Below are 16,841 nucleotides of genomic sequence, written 5' to 3'. Positions count from 1 at the left end.
AAGAGCTCTCTGAAGTAGGGCTGGGCGATTATGGTAAAAATAAGAATCCAGATTATTTTAAGTGATATTGAAATCGTGATTAATATACACAATTATTCATTTATTCAAAAACTTCAGTACTGATTTAAACACAACTTTAAAGAACCAGCAAGTGGCACATACAGTATTATTGATACACATAAGTCACACACACTCGCTGTGGCTGCACATGGAACACAAAAGAGCTATGAAGCACAGGAACTTGCATACATCTACACTGTGTGGCACATTAATTGTTTTTCTTCGATTATATTGTTTTTATGATTGTCAGATGGCAAAATTGAAATCATGCTTAAAATCCAATTAATTGTCCAGCCCTACTCTGAAGACATTCACAACCTGATTGTTGCTCAGCATCAGAATGGAACTGGTTACAGACTTATATCAAAGCACCGGAACATCCCAGTCAGCACCGTTGGGGCCATTATTCACAAGTGGAAGAAGCACCATCTTACCATCAACAGGCCACGCACAGGAGCTCCTTGAAGATTTCTGACCAGAGAGTCAGAAAGATAGTCAGAAGAGTACTCAACGAGCCAAGGACCACCCTGAAAGTGCTCCAGAATGTACTCCACTGCCATGGCCTCAATGGATGCTCAGCCCGCAAGACTCCATTCCTCAAGAACAGGCATGTTGAAGCTGGTTTAAAGTTTGCTAAACAGCATCTTGACAAGCCTGTAGAATACTGGGAGAATGTTGTCTGGTCAGGTGAGACCAAAATTGAACTTTTGGGCTGTCATACTACATAACATGTTTGGAGGAGAAGTGGCACTGCACATCAGCCAAACAACACTACACCAACAGTGAAGTTTGGAGGTGGAAGCATCATGGCATGGGGTTGTTTCTCATCTCATGGTGTTGGCAAACTTAATATAATTGATGGAGCAATGAATGGAGCCATGAATGGGGAAATTCTTGATCTGAATCTGCTGCCATCCACCAGGATGATGAAGATGAGACGTGGCTGCACCTTCCAGCAGGACAACGATCCAAAGCACACGGCAAAGTTGACTCTAAAATGGTTTCAACAAAAGAAAATCAATCTGTTAGAATGGCCTAGTCAATCACCTGACTTAAATCCAATTGAACATTTGTGGAAAGAGCAAGTGTGAAAAGAAAAGGGTTCACCAGAGGGCACCAAAGAATATTCCAGATTTAAAGACAGAGGCGGTTTCCCAAAGTCCAGGTACCTTGCCTTAGTCTGATGTGGGCGTAGGGTAGGCGTGGGCAGGCATCCACATCATCAGATGCTGCCTAAGTGCTGTTCCAATGTTAATGTCCTCCGAAGGCATATGTCCTCCGTTTGGTTAGCATGTGGCTAATTGACCAAGGGTACATTAGTGTATCCTTCGTAGCCTTGCCATGGCTATAAATACCCAACATGCAACGCGTGAATCTACAAAAAAGGAAAAAATGGAAGGAAAAGACGCACCAGAGAGAGACGCTCCAGTGGAGGCTCGTGGTAAATTCTAATTCAAATGTAAGCAACAAAATACACCTCTGAAAATAACAACTTATACCATGTCCACCACTTGACTCTTTTGTGTGTCACTCATGTAACTTTAATTACTGAGAAGCTGCACCTGCAGAGTGTCAATGATGTGACAATAAAAAAGCAAAAATCATACAAAAGTGGCTAGCCATGACAATATTTGTAGCCGCTTGAGCATACGGTCTACTCCCATGTTTGTATTTAACTTTCCAAGAACTGTCCACAGTGTAACGCATGCTATGTAAGACAATGTAACTCCAATTACACAAAAATTTGTGAAAGGAATCTGATGGTAAAAAATCTCCTTTTGAGCAGAGGCAGGATACTTGCCTTGGATTGGAAGGAAGTGGCTTTGAAGGCACTGCCTTCCAAGGCAAGGCAAGGTACCTGAGCTTTGGGAAACAGCCAATCTGTGCAGAGGAATGGACCAAAATCACACCTGAGCAGTGTGGGCCATTACTTCAAACATACAAAAAACATCTGGAAGTTGTCATTGCAAACAAAGGCTTCTCCAGTAAGTATTAGATGAGTCTCAGTTAAAGTGTTTAAAACTTTTTTCCTGTGTTATCGTACTTAATTCCACACAATCATTATTTATGGACCTGAACGTTGTGATTTCTTTTCATGTGTGGATTGTTTGAGTTAATACCAATGTCTGGGAGAAATTTTGTTTGAATTGCAGCTTTGGAAATAAATGTGATGAGAAAAAGTTGACGCGTTCAATACTTATTTTCCCCACTGTATTTCTCCTGCCATCCCATGGTGTCCTGATAAGTTCTGTGCTATGCACAGCAGGGGGAGCTATTGAGCCTGCTGCACCTGCTGAAGAACACTCAGAGTCTGTCAGAGGAAGAGCTAGCTGGCCTGACTATCCTCATGTCAGACTTCCAGCTCTCTCTGTGCTGCATTCAGCCTTCAGCCAAGAGGGAGGGCTTCGCCACAGTGCCTGATGTGACCTGGGAGGATGTAGGGGCACTTCAGGACATCAGAGAGGAGCTCACCATGGCCATACTGGTATGTGGTCCCGATGCTTTCAGTATCAGACTATCTGTAGCTCTTTTCTCTTTTTCACCCTGGATTTCTAAATGAGTGTGCAAGGGTTTGTGTGTTTAGTTATCCGTAAAAATCAATGTTGAGCTCATCTGGAACAACTGATGTCAGGATTAACCTGAGTATATTTGACAGGGAGTCTATTCAAACATTAATTACTTCTTAAGCACTTTGAAGCAGTCATATTTTTGAGTAAGTGTGCAGTGTGAGCCTAATTGTGATTTTTTTGCCTGTAACACTTTTTAACTTTTGAAAAAGAGGTCTTGGGAATATCCTTACTTAAGAATAAGAAAACAAAGATTCTTTTGATAACTGGCCCTCATCAGTTTGCTTTACTTTAAATCTCAACTAATTCTGAGCCTGTGTGTGTGTGTGTGTGTGTGTGCGCCGGTGCCTGGGTGCCTGGGTGCCGTGGGTGCGTGCGTGTGTGTGTGTGTTCTGCAGGCTCCTGTGCGTTCTCCAGAGCAGTTCAAGGCTCTGGGGCTCAGTGCTCCATCTGGTGTGCTACTAGCTGGACCGCCAGGATGTGGAAAAACACTTCTTGCCAAGGTACCCCCCACCCCACCCCAAACACACACACTATACGATACACGATATTCTGCTCACAATATGATATATATCACAGTACTCAGCCAACGATACAATTTGATGCAATTCAAAATTATTCGTTTTTATTCAATAAGATATCATACACTTGCATCATTTGCTGAAAGATTTTGAAGGGACAGTCTGATTTTGGTGACATTTTGTGACTGTTCAATTGACATACGGTATATTGATTAAGTTGAACTGAAATTGAACTGAAAACTGAGTTCCTCGGGGTGAACACGGTATCTAAGCTCTTCCTGCAAAGCGAACAGGGTGAGGTTTGGCAGGGCTCCAGACTAACAATTAGCATTGGTTGCACCGGTGCGCCTAACTTTTGTTATTAGGTGTAACATCACAAACTTTGGGTGCACCGAAATTTTTAATTGCCCCACCATAGATGCCATCAGGTCACCTGGCCAGGACTGTCTCATTCTTGAAAGTCTGTTTTTGATACTCTTTTTATTTTTTTTAATTCACAGTGTAATTATAGAAGTAAAGACATTGACAGCAGACCAAAGATATATACCCCATGGGTTATCTTGGATTGCCCTCATATTTATTTTGAAACTCTTTCCAACATTTTTGGAGATCCATTGAGCCATCTGCCCTCTCAGTCCTGTTTGATGTCACGCCTCAGGACAGTTCAGATGTTACATGCCAGCTTCTTTCACCTGGTTGATGCCTCAATGCTTGGGTGGAGAGAGCCTCATCCCAACACACACACTCACTGGATTAAAGAGATGACATTGAGCTGAGCCGAGAAGATGCTCTGTTTCACTTTTTTCTTATTTTTCTCATTTTGTGGCTCCGTCCCACACGGAAGTATCCACCTCCTGAAGAGTGCTTTGTTTTTCACTCTGCAGCTTTCATGTGACCAGACTCCAGAGTGTGTAACTGTGTTGTTTCCTGACAGGCGGTGGCCAATGAGTCGGGCCTCAACTTCATCTCTGTCAAGGGTCCGGAGCTGCTCAACATGGTAGGTCTCTTGGCTGCAGACTTGGTCATACGATGTCAGCAAAGTCAATGAGAGGTTTTTTATCATATATTAAAGGTCCCATATTTTGCAAAATTCACTTCAGACTGATTTTGTAACAGTAATATGCGTCCCCAGCCTGTCTACAAACACCCCCAAAATGAGAAAATTCTATTGTCTCCTTCTCTTGCTCGCTCCAGACAAAGTTTGCTTTCAGAACATGTGTGCTCAAACACACAGAGTTGAGATCTGCCCTGCATGACGTCATGATCCTAAAAAAGGTAACTCCTCCAGGCCCGCCCCTTGTACTGCCCCTTCAGTGCAGCGCGTTTTTCACTTTGGCTGCTCAGCTGCTTCGGTAAAATAAACATGGCGAAGGTACGAGCAAAGCGGAGGTACGGAGGTTGCTCTGGTTTTGGCTGCACAAAAGAGCACAGAAGTCTTTTTTTTAACTCCATCACATGAGGTTTTGAAGACGCAGTGGATTAATTTTATTTTTGATGGAGATGCACCCACAACAGCTCCTGAAATGTTGTATGTGTGTGCTCACCATTTCACTTCGGACTGCTTTCTCAACGAGGGCCAGCACAAAGCAGGATTCACCAAGAACCTGAAGCTGAAGCATGGATCTGTACCAACTGTCCAACTGCTCTACCTGGCACGATAAACTGATGAATGTGGTTTTAGCATGGCAGCTAATGCAAGTTACGGCTTTTAACTAAGTTTCCTTACACTACGTTAACACCCTTGAGTAAATAATATCAGGGGACATTAAAGAGAAGATATATGGACATATGTTTCATGTGAAGCTAGCTTTATATACATAATGTTAAGGCCAAAGTCACCACTAATGTGTGAGTTACTGCTGCAGTTTAGTTTGCTTGATAGATGTCCCTCATGGTACTGTCTGGAAAACTAACAGTCCAGGCTGCACACAGTTCTTTCTGCTCGGTATGGTCATATAACTCTGGTTAGCACCAAACTGCTAATGTTAGCTTTAGTTACCCGATGGTAACTGCAGTAGCACTCAGAAACGTCCTGCTGCAGCCGTAGAGTTTGGATTTCTTCAGGCGCCTCTCCTTCTGGGTCAGACTCTGGATCAAACTGGTTTGACTGAACCACAGCGCTTCTATGAGCCATGTCTACGCACTCTATGTAAACACAGCATGTTACCGGAGTGAAAGTCACACCCTCGTCCAAAGAAGTTGTGAAGGAGGCATGGGCACGGCAGCTCATTATAATTTAGAGCTACGCCCACAGAAACAGCTTGTTCTCAGGAGTGCTCAGGAGAGGGGATTTACAGAGTGGCTGAAGTCCAGGAAATAACTGGATTTTGAGGCAAAAAACTTTAAATTGACTGTCCTGGGACCTCTGAGACCTATTTGAACTTGTTGAAAAGTTGCATAATATGGGACCTTTAACTCCAAGGCTCATGAACTGGGTCACACAAATATTTGATAACTGATTGAACACAGAAGAGGCTATGCACTTATGTGTTGCTGTGGAGTGGGGATGACATATCTGCTGTTTAATGATCACTTTATTTGCTTTGCCAGCATCACATCAAGTCCCATGTAGCTTCCTCTGACCTTACATCCCTGGTCCAATTCCTGCAGATTCCACCCCTGAGCCAGAGACAGATTATAATCAGATGGTTGCACTGTCCATGTCTTTGTGTTTTCTTGTGCAGTATGTGGGAGAGAGTGAGCGGGCCGTCAGGCAGGTCTTCCAGAGAGGACGAAACTCAGCTCCTTGTGTCATCTTCTTTGATGAGATTGATGCTCTGTGTCCACGCCGCTCAGGCCACGAGGTGAGAGGGCCCGTTCTGGACAGTAACTATTATCTTCATGCTTTAAGAAATCACTGTCCACGAGATCCCAAAGAGCCAGCCCCAAATCCCCACCCACAGGCACCGGGGCTCAGCCCCACCAGAAAGCCACCAACACCAACCCACTGAATAGCGACAGGCTTACCAGCACAGAACCGTGGCCAGAGAGGGTCAGGTCCCACCAGCTGCACCATGCCTAGACTAGTGTCCCACTTCTTGCCCCCCCCCTGTAGCATTCTAAATGATGTGACTCTGCTGCAGTGTAAGGCCTATCAGGAAAATAAGAAAACACAAATGTTGGCATAAAGATCTCTGTCATGATATAGTCATTCAAGGTATCCCCTCATCCTTAAAAAATCTTAATGTCTCATAGTTGACTTGCTTTTTTTTCTCTCAGAGAGTCAGTAGTATCCAGCTATTAAATGGGTTCTCTAATGTTTGTTCATTGCAAACAGCTGTAATTTTGTACATTTTGCTCAGGAATTTGATTGAGATTTGTTAATTTTGAGAATTTTCAGTGAAGGCAGATTCCTCAGCTAACCTCAGGGTCAGATTTAGGGCTAAACTATGTGGACAAAATTCTTGTCTCAATATTAAGGCCAGGCATCTCGATACGATTAAATATGACTGTGGGCTCAGTGAAAAAATAAATAAATAAATAAATAAATAAAAATAAAATAAAAACATCATAATACAAACAATGTGGAAAGTGCAGTTTTATGTTGTCATCAACATAAATCACCAATAACTAGGCTACTGCCTGAGCTGTATATGAAGGGTGAATGGGTAAAATCCACATTGTTGATATCTTTTACTTTGCGATATTAATCTCTTGAATTTTTGTATCTAGATATAGATAGGATAAAAAAATATCTCTTTTAACCCTCGTCAGGTTAACATTAGAACCCAGTTATAAGAGGAACAGGGAGTAAAACTGTTTGTATACTTTGTCATGAAATGGGACCATAGCTGCCAAACTTTGAGACGTGTCTTCATCGAATAGAAACATTTCATCTCTTGTAAGAAGGGAGAATGTATGCCGTGGTTTTCATGTTTTATCAGCTGCCTCCTCACTGGTCCTCCAGCTGCTTTGGTGTCTCTGACCTGTAGTTGTTTTCTGTGCAGTCTGGAGCCAGTGTGAGGGTGGTGAATCAGCTCCTCACAGAGATGGATGGCCTTGAAACCAGACGGCAGGTCTTCATTATGGCTGCAACAAACAGGCCAGGTACGGACCTAGCTTCAGTCAGACCACAGACATGCAACAGTTCAGCAGCTTTTTTCTTTCATGAGAATCAGACAACAATCAGAAACATACGACATAGAATATTTAATGTGAAGAGATGTTCAGGCCTAATGGATTTAAGAAACTACTGTGGTCAAATGAATCTGCTCTTTTTGGCTTTTTTAAAACTCAAGTTGATGTCAAACACTGTCTGTGGTTATCCATTAGAACTTTACTGATAACTGGGTTGTGATGGGTAGTTTGCTCAAAGTAGGGAATCAAAATACTTCCTTTGCTGAATTTCACATTTGTCATTTTGTCTGTCTCCCCTCCTGTCAGATATCATCGACCCTGCTGTACTGAGGCCCGGTCGGCTGGATAAGACATTGTACGTGGGTCTGCCTCCTGCTGCAGACCGCCATGCCATACTGCTCACCATTACAAAGGTACATCTGGGGTCTTTTACACTGCTTGGCCAAAAAAAAGTCACCACCAAAAAAAAAGGTCACACACTCTAATATCTAGTTGGACTGCCTTTCACTTTGATTACAGCACACATTCACTGTGGCATTGTTTCAATAAGCTTCTGCAATGTCACAAGATTTATTTCCATCCAGTGTTGCATTAATTTTTCACCAAGATCTTGCATTGATGATGGAAGAGTCTGACCACTACATAAAGCCCTCTCCAGCACAAAGATTGTTAAAGGGGTTAAGGTCTGGACTCTGTGAGGGCCGGTCCATGTGTGAAAATGATGTCTCATGCTCCCTGAACCACTCTTTCACAATTTTAAGCTTGATCAATCTTGGCATTTGCAATGTCTTCTGGGGACATGGCCGTGCCATCAGGGAAGAAAAACTCCACTGATGGAATAACCTGGTCACTCAGTATATTCAGGTGGTCAGCTGACCTCATTCTTTGAGCACAGACTGTTGCTGAACCTAGACCTGACCGACTGCAGCAACCCCAGATCATAGACTGCCCCCACAGGCTTGGACAGTAGACAATAGGCATGATGGGTGATCACTTCATCTGCCTCTCTTCTTACCCTGATGGCCCACCACTCTGGAACAGGGTCAATCTGGACCCTTTAGACCACATGACCTTCTTCCATTTCTCCAGAGTCCAATCTTTATGCTCCCTGGCAAATTGAAGCTTTTTTTGCTGTTGACCTCACTGATTAGTAGTTTTCTTAGGGCTGCACAGCTGCTAAGTCCAAACCCTTGAGTTCCCTTCGCATTGTGCATGTGGAAATGCTCTTACATTTACTCCCTCTCTCTGCATTTGGACAAAATGTGGAGGACTTGAATTCATTTGAGGTTTCTGTATGATAGGGGGGGACCAAACCACAGCTGGAGCAGGACTTGGATCTTAAAGAAGTGGCCTTTGATGAGCGCTGTGATTGCTTCACGTAAGTCCTGCTGGGAAACACCAGCTGATCTCAGACACAAGACATAACAACAACCTTTTCTTTGAGTCTGGGAATGAGATGTCAAACAGGTTTTTGTTTCTGTTGGTTCAGCCTGCTAAGATTTGAACTCTGTGTGGGGAAACAGCCCTGTTAACTAGTGCTGCACGATTTGGGGAAAAGGTGCGATTGGGGATCGCAATTGCGATTGTGCTTGCGATTTAATAAAAAAAAGTTGAGTCATGAGTCTACAGACTTGCTTGGTTATCATGGAGAAAAATCAAGAAAAAAGCAGAGATGGATTACTGAGGATTTTAATTGTGTAATAATTCTCAAAATATCCAAACTTACTGTATACAAACAACAATGTACAGCACAATAGTACTGTTTTGTTTATATTCAAAATAGCATATTTATGCCACTTTTGCTTTGCATGTTCTGAAAATTACATCTTTTTGCTGTTTCTTTCAACCGGTAACCAAAATAACACCAAATAACAGAGGTAGAGTTTCTTTTCCCCTTGAGCGCCTCACTAACTTCTTCGTGCTCCATCTTGTCTGATTAAACTGCCGTACCAGGGCAGGTAGGTAGGGGCAGGTAGTCACATGACCAGTTGAAACAGTGACTGATTAGTCATCTCACGCTTGCTCGCTCTTACTCAGTCACACACAGACACAGACACACACACATCACTCACACAAACACGATCATTTTTTTACACTTTTTTAAATAATTGCACAATCGCACCTCTTTTGCGATTACGTAATTGCATGTGCTGACATTGCAATTGCGATTGCGATTGCGATAATCGTGCAGCACTACTGTTAACCAGGACAGACTAACACATGGACTTGTTTGTGTGTTTGCAGTGGGGCTGACCTGACTGCATTAGTAAGGGAGGCTTCTGTTAACGCCCTGAGGGCCCACATGAAGTCCCAGAATTTACCATCCTCTTGTTCAGGTAAGTTTTCTACCACTTCCTTTTTGTAAGTACCTGTTATACCACAGAGAGGCAGAAGTTGTGACAGGACTTGGTAGTCTCACTTGAACAAAGTTCAGTTTCTTTCTGCAAAAAAGGCTGCATCAGGAAATCATATAAAGAGCTTCACTGTATTCACATGATGTTATGTTACAGCCTTGTTCAAAATGGAATTGATCCAATGTCTCCTCTAAAAAAATGTTGAGGAAAAAGTGTAGAAACACAACTCAAAAAGTGTTTTTGTTGCTTTTTCGCATATGTATAAAAATGGAAAAACTGAGACATCTCTTATCCATCAGTATTCATAGCCTTTACCATGAAGCTTAAACTGAGCTCAGGTTGTTTCCTCTTATCCTCCTTGAGATGTTCCTACAGCTTCATGTGGTAAACTCAGTTGATTGGACCTAATGTGGAAAGGCACACACCTGTCTATAAAAGGTCCCACAGGTGGCAGCGCGTGTCAGAGCACAAACCAAGCATGAGGCCAAAGGAACTGTCTGTAGATGACCCAGAAAGGATTTTCTCTGGGTACAAATCTGAGGAAGGGTACAGAATCATTTCTGCTGCTTTAAAGGTCCCAATGAGCCCAGGAGCCTCCATTATCTGTGAATAGAAGAAGTTCAGAACCACCAGAACGCTTCTAGAGCTGGACCCCTATCTAAACTGAGCCATCAGGGGAGAAGGGCCTTAGTCAGGGAGGAGACCAAGAACCTAATGGTGCCTCTGTCAGAGCTCCAGAGGTCCTCTGTGGAGAGAGGAGAACTTTCCAGAAGGACAGCCATCTCTGCAGCAATCCACCAACCAGGCCTTTATGGTAGAGAGGCCAGAGGAAGCCACTCCGTAGTAAAAGGCTCATGGCAGCCCACCTGGAGGCTGCCTAAAGGCTCCTGAAGGACTCTCAGGGCACAGCCAGACTGGCCATTCAAACCGTGCAGTACTCGAGCATGATTACAATCAGTGGCGGCCCGTGATAAAAATTACAGAGGAAGCCAGCTTGTACAACAAATTTAATTCAGTGTTCAGAGCGGACTTTTCCATCGGCTCTACCCTTCGTTAATGGATAACTTCGGTTTATACAGCTTTTACATTGTTTATAGAATGAAGCAGAACAAAATACTCACCCAGAAGGCTTTCCTGATCCAAGCAGTGCTTCGGGAGATATTTAGATCCAAAATCATGCAGCGGACATCTGTAAAATGGGATCCATTGGGGCATAGACAGCGCCGCTCCTAAAACTGCATTAATCATCAAAAAACTCATGTTTTACACCAACATTCTTTCATGGTCCGCTCCGAGATAGTCCTCTGCGTCAGTCTTTTGACTGTAATAGATTAACAAACATTTCAAAAACACGTTTTTCACGTAGTCATTATGGGGTGTTGTGCGTCGAATTTTGAGAAAAACAAGTTTATCCCATTGAGAATGAGGCTGTAATGTAGCAACATGTGAACCTCTGAATAATTTCTGAATGTTTTGTGAATTTAATCTCTATCAATACCTGGTGGAGATACAGTAAAACTGAAAACAAGGATCATTTTTCAGTTTTCTGTCAAGTTGTTAGCGTCAGCCCTTCAGGTTTTTGATTTTGAAAAGTCTGAAATGCTGAAAAAAAATGCACGAGGAATTTGGTCATTGTATTACAAAGACTTACCATGAATGGTCTAAGCTTTGCTGTGCAATAGATAAAGGGAGTAACATATTACAGAATGATTATTTACTCTGCAGACTTGATTGTTCTTGTATCGAGTGAAAAAATGTGTTTAATTCATTCTATTCAAGTGTTGATTTTATTGTTACACACAGGTCACACATTCTCATCAGGCTCTGTCACTGAAATCAGAGTCAACAGACAAAACTTTGAAGATGCCTTCAAGAAAGTTCATCCATCGGTGTCTAAAAAAGTAAGACTGTTTACACGATGTTTGAACTGCACCATGCAACCTTTAGCCAGGCCAGGTTTATAAAAGTACACCTGATACACTCAGATTATCGGAGAGGTCATTTAGAATAGATATGGATAAAAAAGTCACCCATAAGAGTCCTCAGACTTAAAGCCAGTTCAGGATAAAATCTCTCCTTAATGCAGATTTTTTCACAACAGCTGGTGAAGTACTTTGAGATGAACAGGAGGAGCAGTCTGATGGATGTTACAGACCTGGGCCCTGTTCTACAAAGCAGGATTACTGCCTAGCGAGGTTGCTTTGAGGATCGGTTCCGGATTCCCTGTTCTACGACACGGGATCACTCCTCAGCGAGGCGAGTCTCCATGGCAACATACGCTGAACGGCTAACCTGCTCCGGGGCAGGTTAGGTTCTAGATTGAACTCGGGGACTATAAAAACCCTGCCCACTGACCAATGAGCCCTCGCGGAAAAATGGCTTGTCCTTTCTTAGAGGATCCCGTGGACATCGGAGCTCGCATTGTCCGAGGAGCTCCGGCGCGCGAGAGTTTTCAGGGACCGCACCGACCCACTCTCTTTTTTATGAAAGTTACCGGTTTTCCAGGGAGGGGTTGGTAGTACATGACACTTTCTACAGGTAGTTAAAGGGAATGAAGAACTCTCATTGCCGTAATAAGATCTTCAATGCCAACACTTCTGTTCCATGACAATATTTGATTGTCCGTATTAAAATTGTGACAGGAATTCATGTAGGGCTCATGCGGGCTACATATCACACAAAAAATGTAAACACGATAGGAATGAACACATGAATAAATTCATCTAAGAAGTATGTTGCATGTTACAGTAAAAGTGCATGGTGAACAGTGGTATTTCAGGATGATAATGGCACAAAATATTTTTTTTTGCACTACACCACTACACTTACGCATTTAGGCTGTCAGCAATTTTCTGCCAGCACTCCTTCCGTGCTTTAGCAGCGGCGACGGTGTTGCTTTTAATGTTAATTACATGTTTCACCTCGTCATACTTCCTCATGATCACCTCCTGCTCCTCCTGTGTGAAGTATGCGCTCCTTCTCTCTCTGGCCTGCTCTGACGCTCCAGACTGCTCCATGTCCGCGATTGGTCAGATGCAGCGGGCTCCACCTTATATGCGTGCACACGCTCATTGCCTAGATGGATCAACTTATGAGGTTGATAACCAGCGTCGTAAAACCGTGTAGCGAGACCGCCGGCTACGGCGCTCAGTTCAGCGAGGTAGCTCCAAGGCTATCTCGCTAGACTGAACTTGCTTCGTAGAACAGGGCCCAGGTATCCCAGGATTTGCAGGGTGCATAGAGGTCACTAATGTTTTATGACACCAGATTCAGGCAGCAAAGAAAGAAGAGAATTCAGCATATGGCATTTTAGCATACAGCCTTATGTGACTGTACTACCAGACTACCAGTGTTGTGATCAGTTTCTGAACGATCCTCTGTTTCTGTTTTCAGCTCGTCTTTTCTCTCATTAAACTCTGTTGTGTTTGTGAAGTTTCATGTGAAGTCTGAGCCGCTGCAGCGTCCAATCAGAGAGTGATATTCCATATGGGGTAGTGCTGCACGATTTGGGGAAAAGATGCGATTTGCGATTAGGTGGACAATATTGCGATTGCAATTGTGCTTGCGATTTAATAAAAAAAGTTGTGTCTTGATGAGTCTACAGACTTGCTTGGTTATCATGGAGAAAAATCTGAATCGCATGTGCTGACATTGCGATTGCGATATCCTCTTTAGCAATTACGTAATTGCATGTGCTGACATTGCGATTGCGATAATCGTGCAGCCCTAATATGGGGGCGTGTCGGTCAGTGAAAAGACTTCCGCAAAGCCAGTTCCCGTGTTTCCTCGATTATAGCTCCTCTGATCAGTCTGCTCCATCCTCTCTCCTCTCTCCTCCGAGCACAATTATCTACAGTCTTATCTATAGTCTTCAAAATGGCACCTGGGAAAGTACTTCCACTGCCTTGGAAGAGAGAGGACGGAGGTAGCACGAAGTTAATGCATTGAGATGCACCCCAGGTGTCGTTGCTCATGTTTGAAGCAGTTCAGTGTTTAAAAAAAGAAACCTGTCTGACTGGTTTTCCTGGAGAGGTTAAGGGACAGTAATCCTACAGACAGTATTGCCTGGAGCTGTAAAGGCCAGTCTTTGATCAAAGACGAAGAAGAAAACTTCCACTCTGTTAAAATGTGTCTCTGTTAAAAGGATTGGAATACCACAGCTGTCTCAACACAGCAGGGCTGTAAACACAAAATAATCCATGTCAAGCTTTTTTTAGAGAGCTTAAAGAAAAGGAGTAATGGACTTCTGTTTTAAGGCTTTGTGTTGAACAGTGTCACATGTTTTAGGCTGAACATAGTTAACTTGGCAATAATGCTCCCAGATACTTACTAGGTTAAATCTTTATCCTGGCCCATTTAAGGTTCTCATTTAACCTTTTTAATATAGGGATGCACGATATTGGATTTAAAAAAAAAAAATTTCAAATTCATTTTTTGGGGCTTTCGTACCTTTAGTAGAAGAGGACAGTTGACAGAGCAGGAAACAGGGTGAGAGTGAGGAGTGACGTGCAGGAAACAGGCCATAGGATGGATTGGAACCCAGGCCAGCTGTGTGAGGGTGAATCTCATGGAGCGAGACCTAGACCACTAGGCCATCTTGGATTTTTTTGCCAATATCCGATTTGCCAGTATTTTACAACTCACTGAGCTGATTGCTGGTTCCGATATTTTTTCTGCTACAGAGATCGCCAAATGTGTTCTATAGAGGAAATAGAGTACAGTATTATGGTACATACTCTTATCACATCTGTTAAGTTATATGAATTTCTTGTGAAAAATAAGAAAAATACTTTGAACTGCATATGTAGACAGCTGCTTTCAAACTAAATAATACAAAAAGGTAAATCCTACTGAAAGCTTGGATGATGCTCTCTCTGAGACAACCATATCAATACTTGCAACTAAGGCAAATATAACTCATTTTACAATAGATTTAGTAAGTAAATATAACCTTTGTCCATAGGGAACATGTGAGAAGTGCAGCTGTGCAGAAGTTAAACCCAAATTTGATGTAATGGTTTACTCTTTGACAGTGAATGTGCCTAATTTAGTCAGCTCCCTGTACCAAACAGACTGCTGCTTACATTCAAACTTTAAAACAGAAGCCAAATATGTGACTGCTCAATCTGCACTGTGCTAAAAAAAAAAAAAAGACTAAAAGGGAAAAAAATATCTGCAGCTTCAGTCCCTGATCAAAACATTTATAAAGAGACAGACTCTGTCTACACTGCACACATCTATCATGGTAAAAATGGTAAATGGACTTGAGCTTATATAGCGCATTTCTAGTCATGGACCACTCAAAGCAGCTTTACACCACAGAAACAATGTGTGCAATGTGTGAGAGATGTGCAGACAAAAAAACCCCAAAACATATGAGCAGCAGCTTCAGTTCATGACACATTATCAAGTAAGCAGTTATTTTACCCGTTTGTTATATTGGTGGATATTAGCGCGTTGGCTGAAATTCAATATTTAATTTTTAAGCCAATATCATCCAATACCGATAACAAGCCGATTTTATCATGCATCCCTTCTCTAATAACCTTTGGGTACATGGTAATTTAGGCCCTAACCAGTGGAAACTGCAGCCCATGCTGCCTCCTTTACCTGCTAACTACCCAATTTGAAGCCCTAACAATTAGCTGAGGGGCTGTGAGGGCTAATGGAGAAATGGTACACCCTGTCATGACCTGCCCGCTTCTAGCTTCTTTTAGTCTGTTGTGAGACCTGGCATCACACATTCTAATATCTAGTCACTGTGTTGGAATAAAAGCCTGAGCTGTTGACGTGGCTCTTCTGTGGTCTGTCAGGAAACTTAGAGGGAGCTCAGTGTTTGTTAACCACTGATGTGTTTGTGTTTCCTACATAGGACCAGAGGATGTATGAGCAGCTCAGGGAGTCCCTCAGCAGATAACTGTGAGACCCGAGGAGCAACTACATTACAACTACTGACACTGAAACTACATAAAAATGGTCATGGATCATCACTTTTTGGATGTTTTGTAATAAAAAAGTGTTGATGCAAACACAAGAAGCTGAAGCTCTCATGACGTTTCTGTTTGATATGTTAAATGGTGTCTACCCATTTTTCACTGCCACAGCCTCGCTGTCAAACTGTCTGAAGCAAAACCTCTTTCACTCAGGGCCACATTTGGTTTAGTAAAAATGACCAAGAACCATGACTGACATGTTTATTAATCTGAAACTAATATCTGAATACTCTGAGTTTAAACTCTTTCTCTGAATTATTTCTGTAAAAAGGGTCAAAGGCAAATGGGGATTTCAAAATGGAAAATAATGCAAGTGTCTGAAAATGCCAATTTAGCCACTTTCTCTCTTTACTGGAGTGTTCTGTGTACAAGTCAACAACAGGGATTTGTTTTTAAAAAAATGCAATTAACATTTTTAAGTGAACCATATATATTTTTTTCCATAAAATATTTCCTTTCTGGGTAATGGAAGTGGATTTAAAAGCTAATTAAATGTCAATCATTGTAGACATTTAAACTTAACAGATAACTACACTTAGAGCTCAGCAAATAATTACTGCTTAGAAAACATTTTCATCACAATTTATGCAATATATTTGGACAGTTATACTGAAATGGCTTCATCAGTTCACATTTATTCTACAATACTCCATGTCAAAAGAGAAAAAAGATGGAAAATGTCTTAAAATGTTTAACTGTAAAGTTGTTATTCTATTCATCTCAAAAACATGATTGAGTCATGTAATATGAAAATCTGGGTTGAATTACTTGACCGTGTCATTGTTACCCAGGAATGACCACTGCAAGATTTCAAAATCATCAAGTATTAGATACTGGTTAATGAATAGAATAGAATAGAAAAATACTTTTTTTATATCAATTTATCTGAGGGAAATTCAGGAGTCACAGCAGCAATCAAGAAAACAAAAGTAAGAAAGTGTATAGAAATTGCAAAAAGGTCCACAAGAAAATAGATGATGACATCCCGTCCACCACTCTCCAGCCCAGCCAGTCTCCACCTCTACAGGGTCCAGGACTGAGCCTCCCCAGCAGTCTGTTCAGTCTCCGTCTCCTGGATCCTGTCTGCTCACAGCAGGAGAAGCTCCTCCAATGTGGCGCCGGCGTCCGATGTCAGCTCCGTCAGCCACGTCTGTGAACAGCACGATGCCACTCTGCCCTCCGGCAGCCCCTCTGCCACTGGGTTAGCACAGCTAGCTCGTCCATCCCACGTTCCCAACAACGATGGATGGAAGGACAGGTCCACTTCGT

At 42.4% G+C, this 16,841-nt stretch overlaps 1 protein-coding gene across 3 annotated transcripts in view; it reads left to right on the top strand.

Annotated features, from left to right (window-relative positions):
- nvl (nuclear VCP like) overlaps positions 1-15,656 on the top strand; it is a 31,719-nt gene extending 16,063 nt beyond the window's left edge. For 2 of the 3 annotated variants that reach the window (XM_074675418.1, XM_074675416.1), the window contains exons 15-24: positions 2,324-2,545; positions 3,026-3,130; positions 4,083-4,145; positions 5,833-5,952; positions 7,096-7,195; positions 7,532-7,638; positions 8,527-8,603; positions 9,470-9,561; positions 11,383-11,480; positions 15,452-15,656. In XM_074675418.1, the coding sequence (XP_074531519.1) occupies positions 2,324-2,545; positions 3,026-3,130; positions 4,083-4,145; positions 5,833-5,952; positions 7,096-7,195; positions 7,532-7,638; positions 8,527-8,603; positions 9,470-9,561; positions 11,383-11,480; positions 15,452-15,496 (1,029 nt within the window). In that variant the 3' untranslated portion in view covers positions 15,497-15,656. The remainder of the gene's footprint in view (positions 1-2,323; positions 2,546-3,025; positions 3,131-4,082; positions 4,146-5,832; positions 5,953-7,095; positions 7,196-7,531; positions 7,639-8,526; positions 8,604-9,469; positions 9,562-11,382; positions 11,481-15,451) is intronic. The other variant, XM_074675417.1, reaches the window with a different exon arrangement.
- Positions 15,657-16,841: the final 1,185 nt, after the last annotated feature.

The sequence above is a fragment of the Halichoeres trimaculatus genome, unplaced genomic scaffold, assembly GCF_033239565.1.
Source record: "Halichoeres trimaculatus isolate MK-OKI-2021-1 unplaced genomic scaffold, fHalTri1.1 fHalTri1_scaffold_8, whole genome shotgun sequence".
NCBI lineage: Eukaryota > Metazoa > Chordata > Actinopteri > Labriformes > Labridae > Halichoeres > Halichoeres trimaculatus.
Note: the sequence above shows the minus strand (reverse complement) of the source record. Positions and strands in the feature narration are given on the sequence as shown.